General features: G+C 38.0%; 2 protein-coding genes across 8 annotated transcripts; one reads left to right on the forward strand and one right to left on the reverse strand.

The window, feature by feature from the left end:
• Positions 1-1,606: 1,606 nt before the first annotated feature.
• On the forward strand, positions 1,607-8,432 carry LOC111605432 (elongation of very long chain fatty acids protein 7). Of its 7 annotated transcripts, none has more exons than XM_023323947.2 (5): positions 3,238-3,387; positions 6,895-6,989; positions 7,050-7,240; positions 7,324-8,087; positions 8,141-8,432. In XM_023323947.2, the coding sequence occupies exons 2-4, from the start codon at positions 6,932-6,934 to the stop codon at positions 8,065-8,067; spliced, it is 993 nt and encodes a 330-aa protein (XP_023179715.1). In that variant the 5' UTR covers positions 3,238-3,387; positions 6,895-6,931; the 3' UTR covers positions 8,068-8,087; positions 8,141-8,432. The 7 variants fall into 7 exon arrangements, with proteins under 7 accessions (XP_023179709.1, XP_023179710.1, XP_023179715.1 ...); XM_023323946.2 differs by having other exon boundaries at positions 7,324-8,080; XM_023323941.2 differs by lacking the exon at positions 3,238-3,387 and adding an exon at positions 1,607-1,762 and having other exon boundaries at positions 7,324-8,432.
• A 3,140-nt stretch (positions 8,433-11,572) lies between these two features.
• LOC111605454 (elongation of very long chain fatty acids protein 7) lies at positions 11,573-15,633 on the reverse strand. The gene is made up of 4 exons (XM_030224843.1): positions 15,589-15,633; positions 12,667-12,869; positions 11,997-12,562; positions 11,573-11,936 (listed from the first exon to the last, which is right to left on the reverse strand). Exons 2-4 carry the CDS (start codon positions 12,725-12,727, stop codon positions 11,643-11,645), a joined length of 921 nt encoding a protein of 306 aa, XP_030080703.1. The 5' UTR covers positions 12,728-12,869; positions 15,589-15,633; the 3' UTR covers positions 11,573-11,642.
• Positions 15,634-22,196: the final 6,563 nt, after the last annotated feature.

The raw sequence follows: 22,196 nt of genomic DNA on the forward strand, positions 1-22,196 counted from the left end.
AGCAACGTTTGTACCAGTATTGGTATTAGCTTGTAGCGGTAAACTTCGTTTTATTTAATGATGACAGTATTATATTGAAGTTCAAGGTTTCAATCGCAGCCGGACAAAAGAGAAGCGAGAGAGAGAAGCACTAATTAGTAACCACGCGAAACGCATACCAATGATAAAGCACACTAAATATATGTAAATGCAAATCGGTTTTGAAACATGTATTTTTAAACTTAAAACCCGGAAGCCCGCGCACTGCCGCTATTTCGCTCGGTAGACAGTTGAATTACCTATATGGAGTGGAGCAAATATTGGCCGATGTAGTTAACAGTTGGATTTTTGGGAAAGCTCTGACTGATCTGACTGATGAGCTATTTTCCCATAAGCGAAATGTGTTAACTCGTTTCGAATTTTTGCGTAATTTCTCGTTAAACACCGAAATGGAGCCAGCTTCATGTCATAACAGCTAACTCTTTAGTTCGTGCACTGTTTTTTACAATTTGTTTTTACCGTGACAATGATAATCAATCAATTCGTCGGAAGCTATTTTTATACTTCTTAGGGTTTTACAGTTGAAAAAGCTTTTTGTTATTACAAAAACTAGTATCAAAAGTTAAAAGAGTATATTAGTTTTGTAAAGTCTCTCTGTCGTCGCAGAAGGCAGGGATTAAAAATTTGGAATTTATATAGAATATATAGCACAGGGCCAATTGGTGGCTGCTAAACTATGTGTGATTTAGTTGGAGCATATAGATTTGGTAAATGGATTACTATTGACCTTCCTTATTGATTGATCAAAAATTATATATATATATGACTCAAATCGACTACCACAATTTCTGAGCTAGAGGCTACAAATTTGATAACTAAGCGAAGACCTCCTTTTTAGACTGATTAGAATATATAGTGAATATGTGACTAACTTAAAGAGCTAATATCGCCAAATCGGCAGCTGCCTCTTTGGTGGCCAATCCACAGTCAGACTTATACATTTTATGGCTCTCCAGTGGGGCGAGGCACATCCTAAAGAATACTCATATTTATAAGTGCTTTTGAACTCACGCTCAAGTGTTATGTTTTCATTTGTTTTGAATGAGGGTTTTGGATTTACCGGAGAATCTCCCAATAGACAGCGCGTGACTTTTAAGGAGGTTAATAAACTTGTTAAAAAAAAACAACAAATTCAATTTTCGCACAAAAAATAAGAGTTTTGCTTTCTTTTTGGCCGCTTAGCAGACGCAATAATTGCTTCAAACTTGACCTTACCACCAAAAATAAAATTAAAACAAGTGCCAAAAAAGTCTTAAGCCCTCCGCAACTGAAATCCGCAATTAACGCGACTTCGATTTGCAACAAGCCGAACAATAAAGAAACGAGTAATGGATTGACCAAGACCAAGCCGAAACCAAATCACGGGCCTGTTACTGTTGCTGTTGGTGTAAGTGTGTGTGTGTGTGCTTGTGGGTTTGGGCCTGGGTCCGCGTTCTGGCCGCTGCCAACGCTGGCCGCGCGGCTTCGTCAACGACGTCAACGCTTCGGTTCAGCCGGCGGATGAACGCGCAATTTTTGTTTATTTATACAGCCGAGCGTGTAGAACTCCGTATTAGTGTCTTCTTGGCGTTCGCCGTTGACGGGTTTCTCGTATCCTCATCTAACCCAGTGTGAGTGTCTGACAGCAGTTCAGTGCTTCGTGCTGCAATTCGTGTATGTGTGTGAGTGTTGTGTGGTGTGTGTTGGTGTGCAACGGGATCATCCATAAAAAAGTACAAATCAGGTACGGAAGTGAATCGACTATTGTTATCGATCATGGGCCAACAGTGTGGAAGTAAAGCCTATCGATAACACTCGCACTTAAATTAGCTATGGACGGCACTGCTGACAGTCACTGGCTGCTAAATCTTGCTGTCACACTAACTTGAATTGTTGCACATATGCACAGTTGCCTATGTTTGCACCAGCTGGGCACAGCTCAGCTCAGCTCAGTTCAGTTCAGTTCAGCTCAGTTTAGCACAGCTTGGCTCAGCTATTCGCGCTGCCTTGACTAATTTTCGTTAGTTGCAATTTTGTTGCTCTTTGCTAATGTTTCTTTATTGGTGCCTGGCTCTAGCTGTCTGATATTTCTAGTTGACCTTAACCCAATGCAATGCACATAGATTAAGTGCTGAAAACTTGTCTGAGGAGCTGCTGTGGCTGCTGCTGCTGCAGTTGCTGCAGTTGCTGCAATTTTGCTAGTCAGCCAAGGCCAAGACTGACAACTTTGAGGCGGCCAAAACTAAACGCTTTGAACTTGTAATCAATAAATGGCGATTACAATGCAAGCTGCATCAAGATCAAATCTAATAGCTAAGCACAGCCTCCACCCGCCTGTTCCCGCAACGTATTTTCAAAATGGAGCGCCGCTTAGTCAGCAAGACTTGTCCAACTTAAAGAGAGACCCGAAATGTCAAAACCCAATTAACGCTGCAAATATTTACCAAGTAATTAAACGAGCGCCTCTTTGGCTAAGACCTGGTCTGTTGCCCAAGACTCGTTTCTTGTCTAGGCGCTAGGCGTTCAAATTAATTCAAGGGCTAAAGTCAGCTTGAAAACATATACTAAGTGACTTATATAACTTTGAGCCTCGACTAATTGATTGACCCCCCCCCATGCCAAGCTCCACTTGCAACAGTTGTTTACTGGGTGCTTATAATACAACAATAAGGAAATCTATTAAAGCCAAGTTGAAAGAAGAAAGAAAAACAAAAACAAATCAAAACAAAACACATTAATAGACCTCATAATAGTTTTGACCAAAGTCGAAATTAATGTGCAATTTATATCTATATTTTTTGGTATATTAATGCATAAATTCGTATATATATATATATATATATATATATATATATATATACATATATATTTGTATGTCTCACATTCTTTAATGTATACACATACTAATAATTTCTGTTTGTTAATTTTCTACATATTTGCGCCCAAGCTTAGCTTATAAGACTGGGCTAAATAATATATGGAAATATAGGCAGCTATTAGCTATTAGATAAAACCATAGATAAATAGAAAAAGAAATTGAATAGATACAATAAAAATAGAAATAAAGCAATTTAGAAATGCAAAAAGATTTCACAAGAAATCTACAAATCTTTAGGCATATATAATATATATAAATTTAAAATATATCATTTTAAATAAGATTTTCAGTTTTTTTATAAGCAATCTACATATCTTTTTGTTTTCCGTCCGAGGAAATACAGAACCGAATATTATTAATTTTTTATTGATATTTAATAATTCGCACAAAAAAAAAGTTACATTTTGCGGTTTTGTCTTGACACTAAACATTATCAGTAAAAAATTATTATTAAATTTAGATGGCTCGCAACGTCAGCAAATAACAACTCAGTAAGCATATACTGTTTATACATATATAAATATATAAATATACAAATATATAAAAATATATACATAGGTATAAATATCGTCTAACTATATAAGACCAATAGATCATATTTGCGCAATTCGATCTTGTTAGGGATTGCCAGTACTCCATCTATATAGGAGAAAAATCTGGTGTTATATAGAAAATGGCAGTGCACACAGTCTATGAGTACGGACAATTGTTTGCTTTACCTTTAGCATATAGGTAGATGCGTGTGAAAATTACGTTACAATGTATGCGCACACTAAACATCCGTGCCGGAGCTTCGATCTGATGCTTTTCGGTGGTACTTCGGGTGTGAGCTTGGGGGTCACACGGCACTTGTCAGTTTGTGTGAAAAACGAAATAGGGAAAATTATACAAAAACATGTGTGTGTGTGTGTGTGTGTATTTGTCGCCCATTGGCTTGTAATTATTTGCCTAGTGCAATTATCTAAGTGCAACAAGCGAGATGCAGCAGATGCAGCTGCACTAAAGTTCATTAATTGCGGCGTGTGAAGAAAAAACAAAACTGCTAAAAGTAACAAAAGAATATACTAGATGAATGTATATATATATAGAGACATAAAAAAAAATATATATATATATATATATATATATAGGCGTGTCTATATATAAGAAGTAGAACCTGAATAACTGGGCTAAGTTCACTTGCCACCATTTTTTTTGTGTGCTTCGCTTTTTCTATGCTATACGCATTGCAAGTCAGTTGATGGAGTATGCTGACTTAGTTTTGTCTATATAACAGACAATTAAAGATTTCTGTAAGCGCTAGCAGTAAACACATATTCTTGATCAAGATCTAACTCCTCTGATGGATGCATGTTATACATATAGATATCAAGTAATCAATAACATTTTTCATAAAATCGATAGGTATCGATACGATAAGCAAAAGTATGTAGGAGTACGAAGACTTAGGGTATCTTATAGTCTTTCATTTACTTGTCTCTCACTCCAAATTGTATGTACTTTTTTTTGACTGGGTTATTTTCGCTCATTGTTTAGATTTCGATCATTTGGAGTAGCCTGAGTCTGAACAAGATGTTTGACACGAACAAAAATTAAAATTTAAGAAAATAAAACTAAAGCTGAGCAATTCTAATTCTGACAATAGTGGTATACATATATATAGATATATATATATATAAATTTTTTTTTAGAGAAGCAACAATAACGAGACAAATACACGCTGTTAAAGGCTACAGCAACAAAAATCGCAAAAATCAATTATGCATACAAATCAATTTAGCGCTGCGTGCGCTGCTGTCTTTATGCTATAAACATAGATATATATAGTTTTATACAGGTATATATATATATATATATGTATATTAGCTATGCGTTTATTGCTTTCATTTGCCATTTTATTTATATATATACATCTATATATAAATTTAATTTCTCTAGTAAATTTGCCGCTAATGAGGCAAGAGCGTAGACAGAGACTTAGAAGGGGCCAGCGGCCTTTGGGCTTACAAACTGTAGCAGCGCATTAGGTGCGCGATCCCAAAACCGTGCAAGGGCAAGGGCAAGTGCAGTGCCAACTGTCTATTTAGCTGTCTATCTGACTGGCTGACTATCCGTCCGTCTGTCCATCTGTCGTACGTTTGTCGTCACATTTTTGGTCGTGATAATGCCGCAGAGCTCATTTTCCTGTCTCCAGTGTCAATCTGTGAGCTGTTTTGCTGACGCTAGCAGCTCGGCCGCGGCCCGGCCACGGCCTGCATACAAATTAGCGTCTGAGATGACCGAGCGTCAATGGGGTACGCTTCGCTGATCCAGGCACAAGCCCATAACTGGGCTCGAAGTCCCGTCTAAGCTGGGCAAATGTGGCACAGTCGTTGGCATTGCCGCGTTCGTGTAAGATCAGTGTGCGATAGAGTCATCAAATGTCCACAGTTGACAACAGTTCAGGTACAATTCTCATCAGCTCTGCCAGATCTTCTTCGGCTACTGTTACAGATTCATTTTAAGATATCAAGCATACGCAGTGTGTGCCGCGTGTCTCGTAATTTGCGTCGAAGGCTGTATATGGAACTAAGTAATTAATAAATGTAAATAGAAATTTTACTAATTAACACATATCAAGTTCAGTTCGAAATTCTATTCATGAAACTGGAAATTTCCAAGAACTTACACAAATTAATATAAAAATCTGAAAACCAATGAAATCGAAATAAAATTGTGGCTTATAGAATGGCCCTTTGGCAAGGTCGTGAACCGGAAGTGCTCTGGGCACTAGATCTCTATACATATTTTAATTCGACGAAATATCAAAACAAGTTGCCCAAAAGCAAGCGACGCCGTAATTGAAAATTAATATCTCATCGTTTGCCAAGCACATTCAGCCTGACATAAAGACAAAAGCAATGAAATAAAGACATAGGTGCTCAATGTTGTTCCGTATGCAATTTAAATAACAAAAAGGAATACATTTGTATATAACCAGCATCTATATAGACGTATATACAAATACTTGATTAAATAAAAGTATATAAAATATTTAAATAGGCGAGCGAGAAGCGGGTTAGGCAACCAGCAGATGTGGCTTAGAACATTGCCTCGCAGTATCTATATAGGTGTGCCTGCGTGTGTGTGAGTGCGAGGCTGCGCCATCTTGAATACTAAAAGCTCACATATGTGTAGCTCTACACTTGGCATCTGCAAGATGAATGCCAAAGTTATACGACTTTAGTGCCAAGGCGAAAAATTCAAATGTAGCCTTGTAGAATGCCACACTCACACACACATACAAACACTCCCATATACTCTCACACACATGCACAGATAGCTCAACTTGATCAGGTCTTTAAGCCACAGTAACTTGCGGTCGCAGAACCACTAAACCCAAACACCATCAAGAAGCCAAACGTTTTAATTATGCGAATTCTCTTATTGATGTTTTTTATGTTTTATTTTTTAAGTTTATTAATTTTTTTCGTTTTTTTTTTCTTGCTGCTGCTGCACCGACTTGGCATTGATTGAATTGAGATATTGTTTTATTTGTTGGCCGCCGGCTGCAGCCTCTGTGTGGCAGCTGTTGTCGGTGTCGTCATTTGTTGGCCACACGGTTTTGGGCTGACGTCGCCCCATTGTCTCGCCCCCCTGCTTTGCCGGCAGCGTCCCCTTTAAGCATTTTCTTTTTCATTAAGTAAAATATTTGCGTGCTAGCTGCATTCCTATGCCGCGCACGCTCACCTAGCGAGCATAATCAAGCACCCGGCTCCAGCAACAGCTCCAACTCGATGCGATTCGTCTACGTCTTTGTCTCCGTCTCTGTCGCTGTCTCCGTCTCGGTCTCGATTCGAGTTGGACGTGCACGGCCTGTCTAAGCAGCGTTCAGCTTAGAATATTTCATTCAATAATTTGGCAACGCGCTGTTCGGACGTCAGCGGCCAAATAACGAAAAAAAAAAACATCCGATCGAACGAAAATTTCTAAATGTCTTGCAATCTCTTTCATTTCAGTCGTATAGCTGAATAAAAAAATATAAAAAGAAGGAAAATGACAACCTATATGAAAATTTTTGAGGAACGCATCTCCGGCCTGGCCAAGGGTGTTGGTGAGTTGGCATCGATGCTCGATCGAGAACACAATCTATAATTCGAAAAACCCCGTTTAGATGAAACTGTGGACAGCTGGTTTCTGATGAGCTCACCAGCTCCAGTTGTCGCTGTGGTGCTGGTTTATCTGGCGTTCGTGCTCAAAATTGGCCCGGAGTATATGAAGAATCGTAAGCCCATGGATCTGAAGCGCATTATGGTGTTTTACAATGCCTTTCAGGTCTGCTACTCCATATGGATGTGTCGTACGGTAAGCACACGTGGCGTATACTGAATGTGATTGTAAACTAATCGTATGACATCAATTATTTGCTCTACCTATATCGCTTGCAGTCCTTTAAGGAGAGCAATGTCATGGCATCGATACTGTCTAAGAAGTGCGAAATCAACCGCACACGCGAACAGAACTTGGCTCTCTATTCGGGCGCCTGGTTCTACTTCTTCTCGAAGATCATCGATCTGCTGGACACCACGTTCTTTGTGCTGCGCAAGAAGAACAATCAGGTCTCGTTCCTGCACGTCTACCATCATACGATCACAGTGCTCTTCTCGTGGGGCTATCTGAAGTATGCGCCCGGCGAACAGGGCGTCATCATTGGCATTCTCAACTCCGGTGTGCATATCATTATGTATTTCTACTATATGGTCGCCGCCATGGGACCTCAATACCAGAAGTATCTGTGGTGGAAGAAGTACATGACCAGCATTCAGCTGATTCAGTTTGTCCTCATTCTTGGCTATATGCTGACCGTGGGCGCCAAGGGCTGCAACATGCCCAAGACGCTGACCTTCTTCTTTGTGGGCAACACGATCATCTTCCTTTATTTGTTCGGCAACTTCTATCGGAAGACGTACAATAAGAACAAGACCATCGATGCCAATGGTAATGCCATGAGCTCTGGTGGCAGGAGCATGAATCTGGCTCAGTCGGCACTGAGGGCTGCCGGTGGCATGGGCTGCATGCCAATGCCAACCAAGAACAAAATCCACAACATCCACAACAACAACAACAACAGCGACTATAAGCCCTACATCGACCTGAACAATAACAATGTGAAGCCCCTGAAGATGGAATGAGCAGATAGGCTAAGTTCGGGGTTAACTTTGGTAGGGTTGCTTTGTCTTTAGGTTAATCATACGTTTTTTTTAGATCGGGGCTTAAGTCTAGTGTTAAACGTTTATCCATAACCCTAACTGTACATGAACAAATGAATCTGAATGATGAGCTTCGTAAATGTAGAGTGTATAAAGTTGATGCCAAACAGCAGAAGATTTCATCCAAATACCTAGGTGTGTAAGTGTGTGAGAGTGAGTGGAAGTGAGTGTGTGTGCGTGTGCATGTGTCTGCCTGTTTGTGTGTATTGCCCTAAGTATTGAAATGCAAACAACTTGTTGTTAATAAGAATCGAAAATTGATTTGTTTCCAATTACGTCAATGCTGAACAAAATAAAAACAATATTTTAACTCTTTTTTAGAAATTCATTTGACTTTTTATTACATAATTTGAAATACTCTAACCAAAGAGTGGATAGGGTATGCTGGCTTAGTGGCATGTTGTATATTAACATTTGGAAATTAAGTTAAATTTATGCATCTATCAAGATCTATAGTAAATTAAGCTGCATTCAAGAAGTATCGATGCCTTAAAGACTGAGTTCTGTTTGCTTTTGAGCTCTTTTGGCTATTTGAATCGATAAATGAAACAATTGCACAACAAAATCCTATCGATAACTGTTAATATGTTTATCGAGTAGCGCATTTTCATTCCTATATTTAACTGAGCACAAGTGCTACGCAGTCCATTGCAATATTCTCACATGATTTTTGAGAATATGGTCTTGGCCATTTTGGCCTTCGAGTTCTTTCTAATCACCGGACAAACCAGTTGCGGTTCGATATATTTATGACAGCCGCAGGGTACCCGCTAGCCCCTGAAATTTGAAACCAGCTCGTGGCAAGCTAAATATCAAATTTATGCAGATCCCAACAGCTGAATTTCTTTATTGCAATGATTAATACTCGCACAGACGACAGGGCCTTCGGCTTGAACTTGACTCGCGTGCCTTTTGGTTATGCAATTGTTTTCTGTTCTTTGTCTAACATAAAAACAGGTTCATTCCGCGAGACATTATGGCGACTCTTAAGAAACACATAATCAAAGAAAATTATAAATTCTAATTTCTACAAATTGTTTCTCGTTTATTTTTATTTTGCTTATACTGAGCCACACGAGTGCAAAGGGCATATTATTTCGATGATATCTTCTGCCAGATGAATGATGCATAGATTGTTGCTTATTAAACAATCAAAACTATATGTATATACTGAAATACATACATAGAGTCTATACAATCAAGTATACTACAAGTCCACGGAGACAAGTTATTCCAGAATTTGAAAGACGTGCTCCCTGGCCATGCTTTGCCCGTATACCATCCCATTAATCACCGAATATGCAAAACAGTTGAAAACATTGCTGAACGGGTCGTGACTTGCGAAGATTAAGTCCAAAGCACGCCGGTCGCTAAAATCTCCAACTCTATTGCTTTGGTAATCTTTATATATAGATTGTCAATGTAGTATCTTATTATTAGACTCTGTTTTGTAAGTCAGAAACTTTTTATTTACATAAATATAAAGCCTTGTGTAATGCAAATTACACAAATATGAAATTTTAGCTTCCAGAGCGTTCCCAGCGTCTTCCAGTTTTTTTTGTTTATCTTAATACTAATGAGATGTGAGGCTTAAAGTCATTTTATATAGATGACAAAAAAAACCGATTTTGTTTAGACTCCAGTGAATTTCCGTAGATATGGCATGATTGGGATTTGCCTTAAGTGCGACCTTCAGCGCTATTGAATTTTAGCTGGTATATATACTAGCCATAACTAGCTTATACGAACCCAAGCTCAAATGTCGCTGGGTCAACTGCAGTTTGAGCATTAAAAAAAAACACATTTCTCTTGCATACTTTAAGGCGCTGCTGAAAATGCATTGGAAAAATGAAGTGTGAAAAATTGCTGCTGGAAATCAAAATCTCTGCCTCACACTGATGCGAAACGTATCTGTGAACAAAACTAAATTTATTCAAATTGTTTTACTTAGTCAGAACAAGTCTTGTATATATATGTAAACAAAACAAAACTGAATCCAAATTGACTCAAATTGATTATGAGGAAATAAAGTTGTAATAAAAACAGAAATAAATTAACTATAAATTTTGGAGCAAGCAAATTCACATAAAACCAATATCGATAAGAAACAGACACAAATGATCTTTAATCTTTAAGCGACCCTAAAGCACGGCCCTGCGCCGAAATCGCCGAAAATCTAAACCAAATCAAACGCAGCTCGAGCACACACAACGAGTCAAAGAGACGCTAAGCGCTTGTGGTCAAGATCAAGGCCAAAACCAGAACCGGCTTAAATGCTACTGTTAGCAGCTCGTTAAGATGCCGCGGCTGCTGATGCTGCTGCTGCTGCTGCTGCTGTTGCTGTTGCTGTTGGCTGCTCTTCAATGATGCTGTTTGGCTTCCGCTTTGGATTTTAAGGTTCCGTTTTGTTTTGACAGATTGATCAATAAAAAGGTTGTGAGAAAAGCTCAGGGCTCATGCGCATCACAACAGCAGACATACATGTGTACATATATTTCACTAACTGAACAGCTGCCATCTTCAAGGTGAGCTAGAAACAGATTTTCGTTTAATGCCGGGTTCTAACAATGCCAATATCTGTTCTGCAATTATAATAAAATTCATGAGCTTGTCCAATCTGCATGGCTAGCAGCGCCATGGACCTGTTCTGCCACGCCCCACACAGCACACACTCCCATTAGTGGCAAGTCTTTTGTTCAGCTCTTATATAGAATGCTTCCGGCACACTCAGCTATCCATCCATCCACATCCGTATGATTAGTTCGAAATTGCAATTCATGGAACACCAGAAATTTGTTTTATTTTTTTAAGAAAATTATATTTATTTGTATTTGTGGTATCTTTTTGTTTAAGCCTAGGTACTTTACATGCCAATAACTTTATATATATAGATATATATATATATATTATCTAACACATTTGCTTATGGCAAAAGCGTATCTTAACTTATTTACACAACTAATTCCGTTTTTTTGTTTTGTTCCTAAGCGCTTACTTAACTTAAATCGGTTTTTACTCTTCATCTTCGACTTGTTCTTCCTCTTCCTCTGCTTCTTTCAGCTATTTTGTTTTTTGGGCCGTAAACATACAACTTCTTTCATTTGTGTTGCTCGAGGAGGCGGCGGGGGGAAATACACAAACACACATCAAACGAAGCGATGGCTGCGAAAAGCATTTAACTGTTTGCCTATTAACTCAAACCTAAAATTTCTCAATATTTTCATTTGTCTTCTCGTTGTTTTTTTTTTGGCGGCGGATTACTTAACAAATTAGTCAACAAAGTTGTGCATAGAACAACGCCCGCTCCATAGACTTAAGCATTAAATGGTAAAGTTCCCAAATATATATAAAAAAATATTCTATGTGAATTCCATTAAGTATTACTCTGTGTGTGTGTGTGTGTGTGTGTGTGTGTGTGTGTGTGTGTGTGTGTGTGTGTGTGTGTGTGTTTTGGAGGGGCTTAGAGATTATAGAGTTAGAGTATTTTCCTAGCTGCCTTACAGCACCTTCTTTTGCTGTGCTGCACTTGTGGCTATGGCGGCATTCAGATTCTTGGCACAGCTTTCGTTGTTGTTGTCGTTGTTGTTGTTGCTGCTGTTGGTGATCTCTTCGGCCTCTGCCTTGGCCTTGGCCGCGGCCTGCTTCTTCTTGTAAGACTTCTGATAGAAGTCGTTGAAGAGGAAGTAGAAGAACACGGCATTGGGCAGGGTAAAGCAGACAGACCATCTCGGATAGCCGCAGTCGGTGTAGAGCAGCTGGGTTTGATGAATGAAAGCGCAGCAGAACTGGATCTATAAGGGGACAGACAAGATATCAGCTACAGTAGCTATATCTCTTTATGGAGCACTTACCATTTGCAGATTGGTGATGTACTTCTTCCACCACAGATACTTCTGCATTTGGGGTCCAAAGGCCGACAGGAAGTAGTACGAGTACATGATGATGTGCACAAACGAATTGATCCAGCCAATGAAGGTGCCATGACCGCCGGGATAGTATTTGGATGTGCCCCAGCTGATCATGGGCATGACTGTGTGATGGTAGACATGCAGGAACGTCACCTGACGATCGTTCTTGCGCAGCACAAAGAAGATCGTGTCCAGCAGCTCCGTGATCTTAGCCAGATAATAGACGTAGACAACGCGTGCCTCTCTGTAGGCTTTGGGTGTGCGCGACCAATCGACCGGCTGACAGCGCCAGCTATAATACTGCCATATGATAACGCCCTCATACACCATCCAAACACTGAGCGCTACCTGGAAGAAGTTGTAGACCAGCAGCGTGCGCTCCAGCTTGAAGGGCTTGCGATCGCGCATGAAACGCGGACCCCATGAGAGTACAAAGTACAAATAGAGCCCCAGAATTGTTAGCAGAGGCAGTGGGGATTTGATGAGGAACCAGTCATTGGTGCGGGGATCTACAAGGTATTCAGATTGATATACATATACATATATATATATATATATATATATATATATATATATATATATATATATATATAAATAGGTAAACAGTGCTCACCTGCCAGCTCGATGAACAGAAAGTTCCAATAGTCCGTTTGTGTTCCGTTGACGGCCGCCATTTTTAAATTCGTTTTATTGACTTCCTCTGCTGGTTGTTGTTGATGTTTTAAGATGCTGTTGGGGGTTCAGCAGAAGTTGTTTTTTGCGTGAAATTTAAAAATCTGCTAAGCGCTCGAAGCGAACGTGTTTTCGTCCAATGTTCTGTACGGCGCGTATTAAAAATTAAAAGTAAAATAAAAAGAAAAAACAAAACATTTTAGAAAGAGCTTGCGTTTTGTTGCTTTCAAGTTCATAAATATAAAAAAATATGTTAATAGAAAAGAAGAAGCAGTCGCAGCAGCAATAGCAACAGCAACAGCAATAGCAGAGACCAGTTGCTTTAACAAGATATTGCGGCTGCTGTTGCCGAGCCAGCATGACTTGGCCACAAAAAAAAAACAATCAGAAACACACGAAAGCAGTTGACTTCTTAGTTGCGGCAATCCGAAGCGCTTAAAAGATGCAAATTGAGATACATATACAGATGCTGAGCGGGGTGCTGGGTGCTGGATGCTGTCTGATGTCAACGCTTTGGGTGTGTCTATAAGACAAACGCAATTTTTTTGCTACAAAAAATTGTCGAAAAAAAGACTGAGCTGCTGAAAGCTGTCGCCGTTTGCTTTGAGCTCTTGTTGTTGTGCCTAGCTGTGTGTGTGTGAGTGTGTGTGGCTGTGCAATGCAAAATTATCATGTAACCGGAGTAAGAGTAAATTATATTCATTATTATGAATTAAACAAGCGTAGAAAACAAATTGCTTCACAAGATCAACAAGTAATTGGGTGACGCAGCAACAACAACAACAATAATATTTTTCCATTTTTGGCCATCTAGAGACCGCGATGCTCACGTGTGCGCACAGTGGCACGAAGCAGCTGCGAAACAGCTGTTAAAAATAATTATCAACAATACAATAACAACGAATGTTAATAACTGTTAACTATGTTAGCTGCATTAAGTGGCTAGTTGAACTCCACAAAGGCCACAGAAGTCAGCGTCAAGCGCTTATAAAGTGGCTTTTTGACTTTTCGGCGTCTTTGGCTCTTTGCCCAGTTCCGTGGTCATTTTTTCACACCAATATTCTGAGCTGCTCTGTCATATATTTCGATCAATATACACATATATATACAGCTATCTATAAACATTGAAGGGCAATGTTGGCTAACAAGCCATAAGCCATAAGCGTCGACTGGTTTGCTTTTGCTTGGCTCATTTCCTGCACTTGTTTGCTTTTGTTGCTGTTGCTTTTGTTGTCTGTTGGTTTGTTGTTGATGCTGCAACAATTAACGCAGAACGAACCAGAAAATGAGCCGCGACCTAGCCAATACATGGAAGGTGCTAAAAAGCAGCTAAAGTCGAAACAAAAAAAGTAACCAAAAACTGTGCGCGCCACACACATACACATAGAATCGGGTTTTCAAATTATCAATTTTGAAAACTGACAAAAGTCAAATAAACAAACAGACAGACGCGCAAATGAACCATCAAATTTGCGCTTGGCTAATGAACAAATGATGCCTGAGACCTCGTTTTTTTCCTCTTCTCGAGCTTCTAAGTATTGCGCCCTATTCTGAGCAGCTTGTCCGAAACTTTGCATATATCGCATTCGCATCAGCGAAGAGAGTTTTGTGGATTCGCTGCATTTCCACATGGCTAGTCATTTGTTAAAATGGGCTTGGGCTTGGGCAGGCAACGGCTGCGACTGCGTCTGCGTCTGCGTCTACTCTTGCTTCTTCTTTGGCCCTGAGCTAAGCCTAAGGTGAGCAGCAAATTGTGTCAACAATTGTTAACAGACATTTCGTAAGAACCATGCGTCACATATTTAACTTAATTAGTTGGAGGTTCAACTAAAAGTTGAATGGACCTTGGTGTCAACCCATTGACTCGCGTGTTCCGTTAAATCTATTTTGCATATGATTTGCATAATCACTAACTCTAAGCTCTGGCTGTACCCAAACAAATCCTGTTTAACAGCGTTGTAAGTTTTACGCATGCGCCACGCTTTTCAATAGGAATTTTTACATAAATCTATATTGATTCACACGTAATAAAACTAATTTAACTACTTGATAATAGCTACTGTCCAGCATGAGTTCTTCAAGCTCTCAAATTCTATTTTAGCCAGTTGATAAGCAAATGGTGAATCACAATTCTATAAGATCTTAAACTATTAATGCGTGCTGCGGCTAATTGATAATAACTCATTTACAACAAGAACTCAAGAAGATCTCTAACTCTTTCCAAGTACCGCAATGCGGCTACTTGATATTAGTTGCTGATCAACTGAAATTCATAAAGCTCTCAATCTTCTTTTGCGTACTACTTTACAGGTACTAGATGAACAAATCCTGAATTGAACTAATTCAAAAAACTCTGAAGCTACTTCAATATGCTTCAAGCTCTTCAGACTGTGCCACACTGCGGCTACTTGATCCTAGCTCCTGCTCAGCTTTAATTCATAAAGATCACAAGCTCTTTTGGCATACCACACTGCGGCTACTTTATAATAATTCCCGCTCAGCACAAATTCTAATTAATTTTAAGCTCTTCAGCCGTGCCACACTGCGGCTACTTGATAAATGAATCCTGTCACACACGGCACATATTCTTAAAGTCTTTTGCAAATCTTCTTTATAAACGCATATATACAAATTGTGTGTATATATCTTTGAGCACTGACAAATCCGAGCACAAGCACCTGTTGCAATCGTCTCGGTTGACAGTTGCCTTCTCCAAGAGCCGTACACTTAATTTACAACAGCAACAGCAACAACAACAGTGACTGCTCTTAATGCTAACACCATGACAACTGTGATTTTTTTCTTTTTTATGTCTTTTTGTTGGTTTGTTTATAATTATTGGTATATATTAAGGGAGAGAGACCTCTGCTGGCATCCGCTACCCACGAGACTTGTACGCGTACTGAACTGCTACGCCGATTTGTGCGCTGCTATGTATAAAAATTTCGTCTATAGGTTTTTGATTTTTTGTTTTGTATTTCAGCTTAGCCGCTGTTGGTTTCTACTGGGCTAGCTGCTGGCAGTTGTTGCTGCTGCTGCTGCTGCTGTTTGTTGTTGTCGCATCTGCTGTTTAAATGTTCTTTTGTGTCGCTTCATTTGCTTGGAAGCTGCGTTTCATTGCGTCGACTGGTCTCGTTTAGCTTTTCTATTGATCATCATCACCATAATGACAAACAGCCTTTTGGCAAACAGCTCGACGGCTTTATTGCTGTGTCTTTGCTGTCAGGTTTGCCGGTTATTGTATTTCCACTAGTTGTTGGCTGAATTTTAATTGATTTTGGCGCTTACGTTTGCAGCATTTGTATTATAATTAATGTTTACCATAATTGTTGTTATTGGCCAGTTGTAGAATATGGTATTGGCCCGAAAGAGAGCAAGCAGCAAGAACTCGGAAACATATTGCGGTACATAATCAGAAATACATAAGCATATCATATATTTATATATATACAGATAGAGAAAGAAAGAGGGAGGGGAGAATCTGATTCACGCATTAAGCTTTAGGTTCATAGGTTTTAGGTTTTAGTTAAACCTTGTGCCATATAAGTGAGTTTTAAACACTTTCTTGGCACACGCAGCGCCCCACAAGTGCTGTGTGGACAAAAATGCTAAAGCACGTTGTAAGATTTATGTTTTACATGCTCTGTAATAAGGGAGAGGAAATAGAGCGCAATAACTAAAAGAAAAATCAGATATCTTTATGCGATCAAGGTCAGCCTTTGGCTGGCCATTGAGTTCCGTTGATGGCGGCTCTATTCAAGGAGACACTTGACCGGGTAAAATACAAATGATCAAAAACAAAAAATAAATAAAAAACGAAACCAGTCGCAATATTATTATATTATCATTTTGATAATTTACATATGAATTCTTGAGGCCCAGGGCGCAATTCTTGAGCCGATCGCAATGTTATTTCCGGGTCGAAATTTGAGGCTAGCCTCACACACTTTTGACTGCAATCTAGCTGAGGCTGGGGTCACTGAAAGTTGAATATTTGGTTAACTGTGTCACCGGCATATTGAACTTGACCCTGCTTGACCAACGCCAACGTTTTTGTGATTTCTTCTTTTTTGCTCTTTATGGCTCGCAAAACTCGTCCAGTTTGGCTTGAACTGGTCGCGGCTGCTGTGGGCCAAGATTACTAGCTGTGATTAGTCTCATTGGCAGCATAGATGCTTGTCTATTTGCTGAACATGATAACAGCTGACGCTCGCCTATCAATCACTTATCCTTAGCCATGCCGAAGACATTACTCAACGCTCTCTTCCGGTCATCACAGCGCATTTGATATGATTTGTCGCTGGCTTTTGTTTGTCGCGTATCTCACCCAACGTAATCATATGCAAAAGTTTGTTGATTTGGTTTATTATCATGCGGCAATAGTTACGGCTTGGCTGACGAGGCGATCGACGCGAGTCTCATCTCAAGCGCCTCGAGACACGAGCCACTTGCAGATTATGCAAATTTTCTTCCGCAAATATTTACATACGAAGACGAAACCGTTAACAATTATTATTGGTTATTAATTAATAATTGCGATTCTTATACAAAACAAAACAAAAATCACACTCGCAATTAAATGTACATGTTTCTGTGCCTCTTTGTTTGTCTTTTCTGTATTGCTCAGTTCCTAATTTGATCGTGCCAAGTTCCTAGTAATGAAGAGGCATTTATAGATACATATATATATTTTTTTAATTCTAGCCAAGATCGCAGCTAGCTTATTTGATCCTAATACCCTTAGAGTCTGTGTAACTATCATCCCTTAGAGCAATATTTAAGCACATTATTTACAACAATTACTTACTTAATTACAATAATTAACCACGTTTTAATTACACGCTTTGCATGACAAGTCGTTGAGCATTTTAATTTGTAATAAAAAGCTTAATGTTTCGTTTAATTGTGGCTTTAAACAGTTTCTTCAGCTTTGCAGCATTGTTAGCGCCATCTACAGCTCGTTGCTTTTTAGTTTGGCTTCAAAGCTTGTGCAGATGTGACCAACTAGTTTTAATTTAACTAAAGCTTGGCTTCGTATTTGGTTTCGCTGCTCATGCCGATGCTTTGGGTCTGCTGTAGAAGCTCAGCAGTTGAAATAATATTATTTTCGAACTATTTAAACTATGAGTAGAGGTAACTTTAGCCATTTTTGTTAGCTTGCTTTATTCTATTTAAAGTTGTCTCAGGTGAATGGCCTAATGTGAGGAGAGAATGCATTGGCTGACAGACTAAATCGTGTTGATACTGTAGAGCAAAGTCGATGGAGTCAATCATTTATTCGACTTGCTATAAGGGAAAGTAAATAGGCCAAAGCTCGATATCCAAATTTCGCAATAGCTATTCAAGCTGAATGGGCAAAAGATCATCTTGGCAATCTTCTGATGGCTGATCCATTATATTTAGTGCATTATTTTATAGCTACTAGATCGATACATGAGAGACCTATGAAGTGAGAGAGAACCATCAGCAGACATTTTTGTAATGTTACATAAGACAGAGGCTCTACAATGTGATAAAACAATTATATTAAAAACGCCTGGTTACAGTTGCTTCAATTTATAACCCTGAAGAACCTCTTTTTGCTGGGGTCATTGAAAACTCCCCAAAAAAAAACAAAAATAAAAATAAATTAGAAGGGATTCCCAAAGCGAGTAAGAGCTTTAGCTTTTGCCCATGGGCTTAGCTTCTTTTGATTCGCAGAATATTCATTTCAAAGTCAAATTATAATTCTATTAGTCTAAGCTAATTATTTGAGCACAATAGAAATATCAGACTTTTGAGGTTAATGGAGATCACATTTAGCAAGACTTAAATAAATTATTTATTCACTTAAACTTTGACTTCCTTCGCTAGAACAATTCAACTGCAGCTGGCAGAACATATTAACTTTATACATGTTCCGTATGCCCTACAATATAATGGTTAGCATATATTATATTTAGAAGCAGAGGCGAGCGTGTCAAAGAACACATGAACATCTCAGTGAAGGTCCGAGTACTACGAAGTTTCTTTAGTCTTAGCATTAGCCCACTTTAGTATTAAGAACTAATATAGCGTAAATTAAACCTGATTTTTTAGCACGGAAATGCCCAATGAAGGTATCTATCACATTATAACACGCCGTATAATAATTTAACAATCTATCGGTCGATCAAGCGATCGATCTAGCCTCAGCACATTTACGGCTAATCGAAATCAGCGAAATACCGTTGAGTCTGCATGTGCCCTTGCCCAAAACCTGTCTTACGCATTGAAAAACTATTAGTTAACTGAAACAAAAACAAATATGAAAAAAAAAAAAAAAACAGAAAAAAACTTCCGTTTCCTGATCGCAAGCAACGGCTAAAACGGCGATAAACCTACTTACAGTTAAACAATTTTACATATACAACACGCTTAGCAAACGTTTCGTTTTCCTATTTAATTAATTGGTGTTTAAATGTTTTCTTAATTCTAGCTGAGCAGTTTTTTTTTTATATAGTTTTGCAATTTTATGCGAAGATACACCAAGAACTGAACTATGTCAAGTTCAAGCCAAGATTTTCGTATACGGTCTGACGATATATTCTTCTTCGCGCTGACGCTTAATTACTATTTCGAGCATATTCATTTGGCTAACCAAAAATCTGTTCAAGTTCAACGACGCGTCGGGGGCAACTGAAGTGAAATAAACCAAAAATTAAATAAAATAATTGCCAAGAACTATGAGTTAAACATCGTTTACGATTCTGTCTTCACTTTAAATCCAAAGTCGAGGAGATTTTTTTAGCACACATGGTATATTTGGTATATTTTTTTCTCTCTTCTGTCATATATACATGTGGTTTTGTTTTTCTCTCTTATGTCATATAACTTGTCCGGTTGTTGCTCCGCCGTGACGCGAAGCTGTACTTTGAGTGGCCTCTAAGTGCGCGGGGCATACGTGGGGTACGTGCATAAAAATGACGTTCATTCAGACTGTGTGGCATTTGTAAGCGATCGCATATTTGGCCAACTGATTAGCAGACGAAGCCCAGCACATGGCCAACATAACGCGGCACTTAGCCAAATAAGTGAGCGTCCGATACGGTGGCCATCAATGGATTCGTGGATTTGGCCTTTCATATAATAATATATCTACTGTTATTGCCATAGCTATTGCTACTGATTCTTTGGTCCATGCCGTTTCCATTGAGTGTTGCCCAACTAACTTCCCAGCTTGTGCTATCAATTAGTACCAAAATGTGTTTGCTAATAAATGAAGATAAGCAAGAAGAGCTGACGACTTTCGGATACTCTGTATACAGATTTTATTTATTAAGCCGGAAATTTAAGTAAGTAATTTGTTTTATTTTCAATTTTATTTATTTTCATTATGGGAATACAATTTTATATAAAGTACTTTATTGAGGGGCATATAAAAAAAGTGATTTACAATTTCTAAATTTTCATTATTAAGAATAAAAAATATAATATAATAATAATAAATTTTTTTTGTGTTTGAGGAATGTAAAAATGAATTATGTTCCGTTATGATATTAATTACAATGATAATAATAATAATAAATAAAATAAATCTAATAATAATAATAATAGTAGTAGTAAAAAAATAATTAATAGTACTCAAAAATTAATAAAATATTTAATAAGTATATTAATAGTAGTACAATAAAAATGTTAATAAAAATAATAGTGCTAGAAAATAATAATGTTAATATAAAAAAAAATATATTACTTAAATAAATATATTACTTAAAGCAAAAATAGTTATTATAATATTAATAATAACATTAGCATCTATAAGAGTCTATAGCACTTGTATTAGCATCTACTTCAGAACAATCTCTTTTTAACTTCAAGCATAGGAATACTTTCATACAGACCACACACAAAGCCAAAAGCTATCATATAAAAAATTAAATCTGTGTTATAGTCATCAAAATAAATTGTTTATTTACCGCTTAAAAAAAACAACATAGCATGGATAGCTGTGAATGTGTACATACTTATATGTATTATACATGTACACACGAGTGAATGAAACTATTTTCCGTTCTGAAAATCATGGTATGCACATTATTTAATCACCTGTTCATAGCGAAGTAGTAGCAGGAACTACAATTTTGTATGTCGTAATCAGACCAGATAATAAAAATAATTGTTACCTATGGGATACATAAGGTTAGCTGGAAGTTGGTAAGTATTGCTTGGACTATTGGGTAATAAAAGTAAAGCTTATACCACATCTGTTCCATAAAAAAAATATTTATTTGTATGAAAGGCAACAAAAAGGTCAAACAGCAGCAAGGAGTTCAGGAAGGTTTTGAATTTATATATCAATAATTTTATATTAAACACCTCAATGTTCTGTTTGATATCATATTAAGTAAACAATCTTTGGCGTTTCCATGACGCTCCACAAGGAATATCAATGACGAAACATTTAACTATATATAATTACATATATATCTGTTGATCCGGTATATCCGATAGCTGCTTATTAAATTATTTAATCGCCAACCAACAGCCTTTCGCAAAAGTTTCCGTTTATCAATGAAATGAGCTGCCGAGCAACGGGGTTAACGGTTCAGTTTGTTACCTTTAGCTCAAAGCCCCAAGCCCACGCCCCCAGCACGTTGTCTTTATTTAATTAGAAATTTATTGACCTCATGTGTGCTTGCTAATTAAAATTATTGCATATAATACGTTAGCTTTTGTATACCACCATGTATTCATTGAGAATTTATAGGGTATATTCGTTGAGTAATAGGCTAACGATATACGATATACGATATACGATATACGATATACGATATACGATATACGATATACGATATACGATATACGATATACGATATACGGTATACGATATACGATATACGATATACGATATATAACGATATACGATATACGATATACGATATACGATATACGATATACGATATACGATATACGATATACGATATACGATATACGATATACGATATACGATATACGATATACGATATACGATATACGATATACGTTATACGATATACGATATACGATATACGATACACGATACACGATACGATGTACAATCTTCGCCTCTTTTAACTCATATGTAGAACAAGCTTGCACACCTAGAACAAGCTGGCAAAACATTTTCAAATTTTTACTTCAGTTTTTAAGCCAACGTGCATACACGGTATCTCAGCGTCTAGCACACACGTCCACTCTCACTTGCCTTTTTTTATTAGTGTTGGGCAACATTGTTTTGTGGTATCTATCAATTAAGCCAGTTATTTGCCGGCTAATAACGCTGCACTTTTGGAGCACGACTTAATACGACGCAACGCGTTAGTGTATGTAGGGTATGTAGGGTATGCTGATTTCTGATAGATGTGAAATTGAAATGTTTGAAGCATATGTCTCACCTTGGCTATAAATCAAAAGCGCGCATCTGCATAGACGCGAAAATGTATAAATATATTAATATACGAATTATTATTA

The sequence above is a fragment of the Drosophila hydei genome, unplaced genomic scaffold (assembly GCF_003285905.1).
Source record: "Drosophila hydei strain 15085-1641.00,03,60 unplaced genomic scaffold, DhydRS2 tig00008119-arrow-pilon, whole genome shotgun sequence".
NCBI classification, from domain to species: domain Eukaryota; kingdom Metazoa; phylum Arthropoda; class Insecta; order Diptera; family Drosophilidae; genus Drosophila; species Drosophila hydei.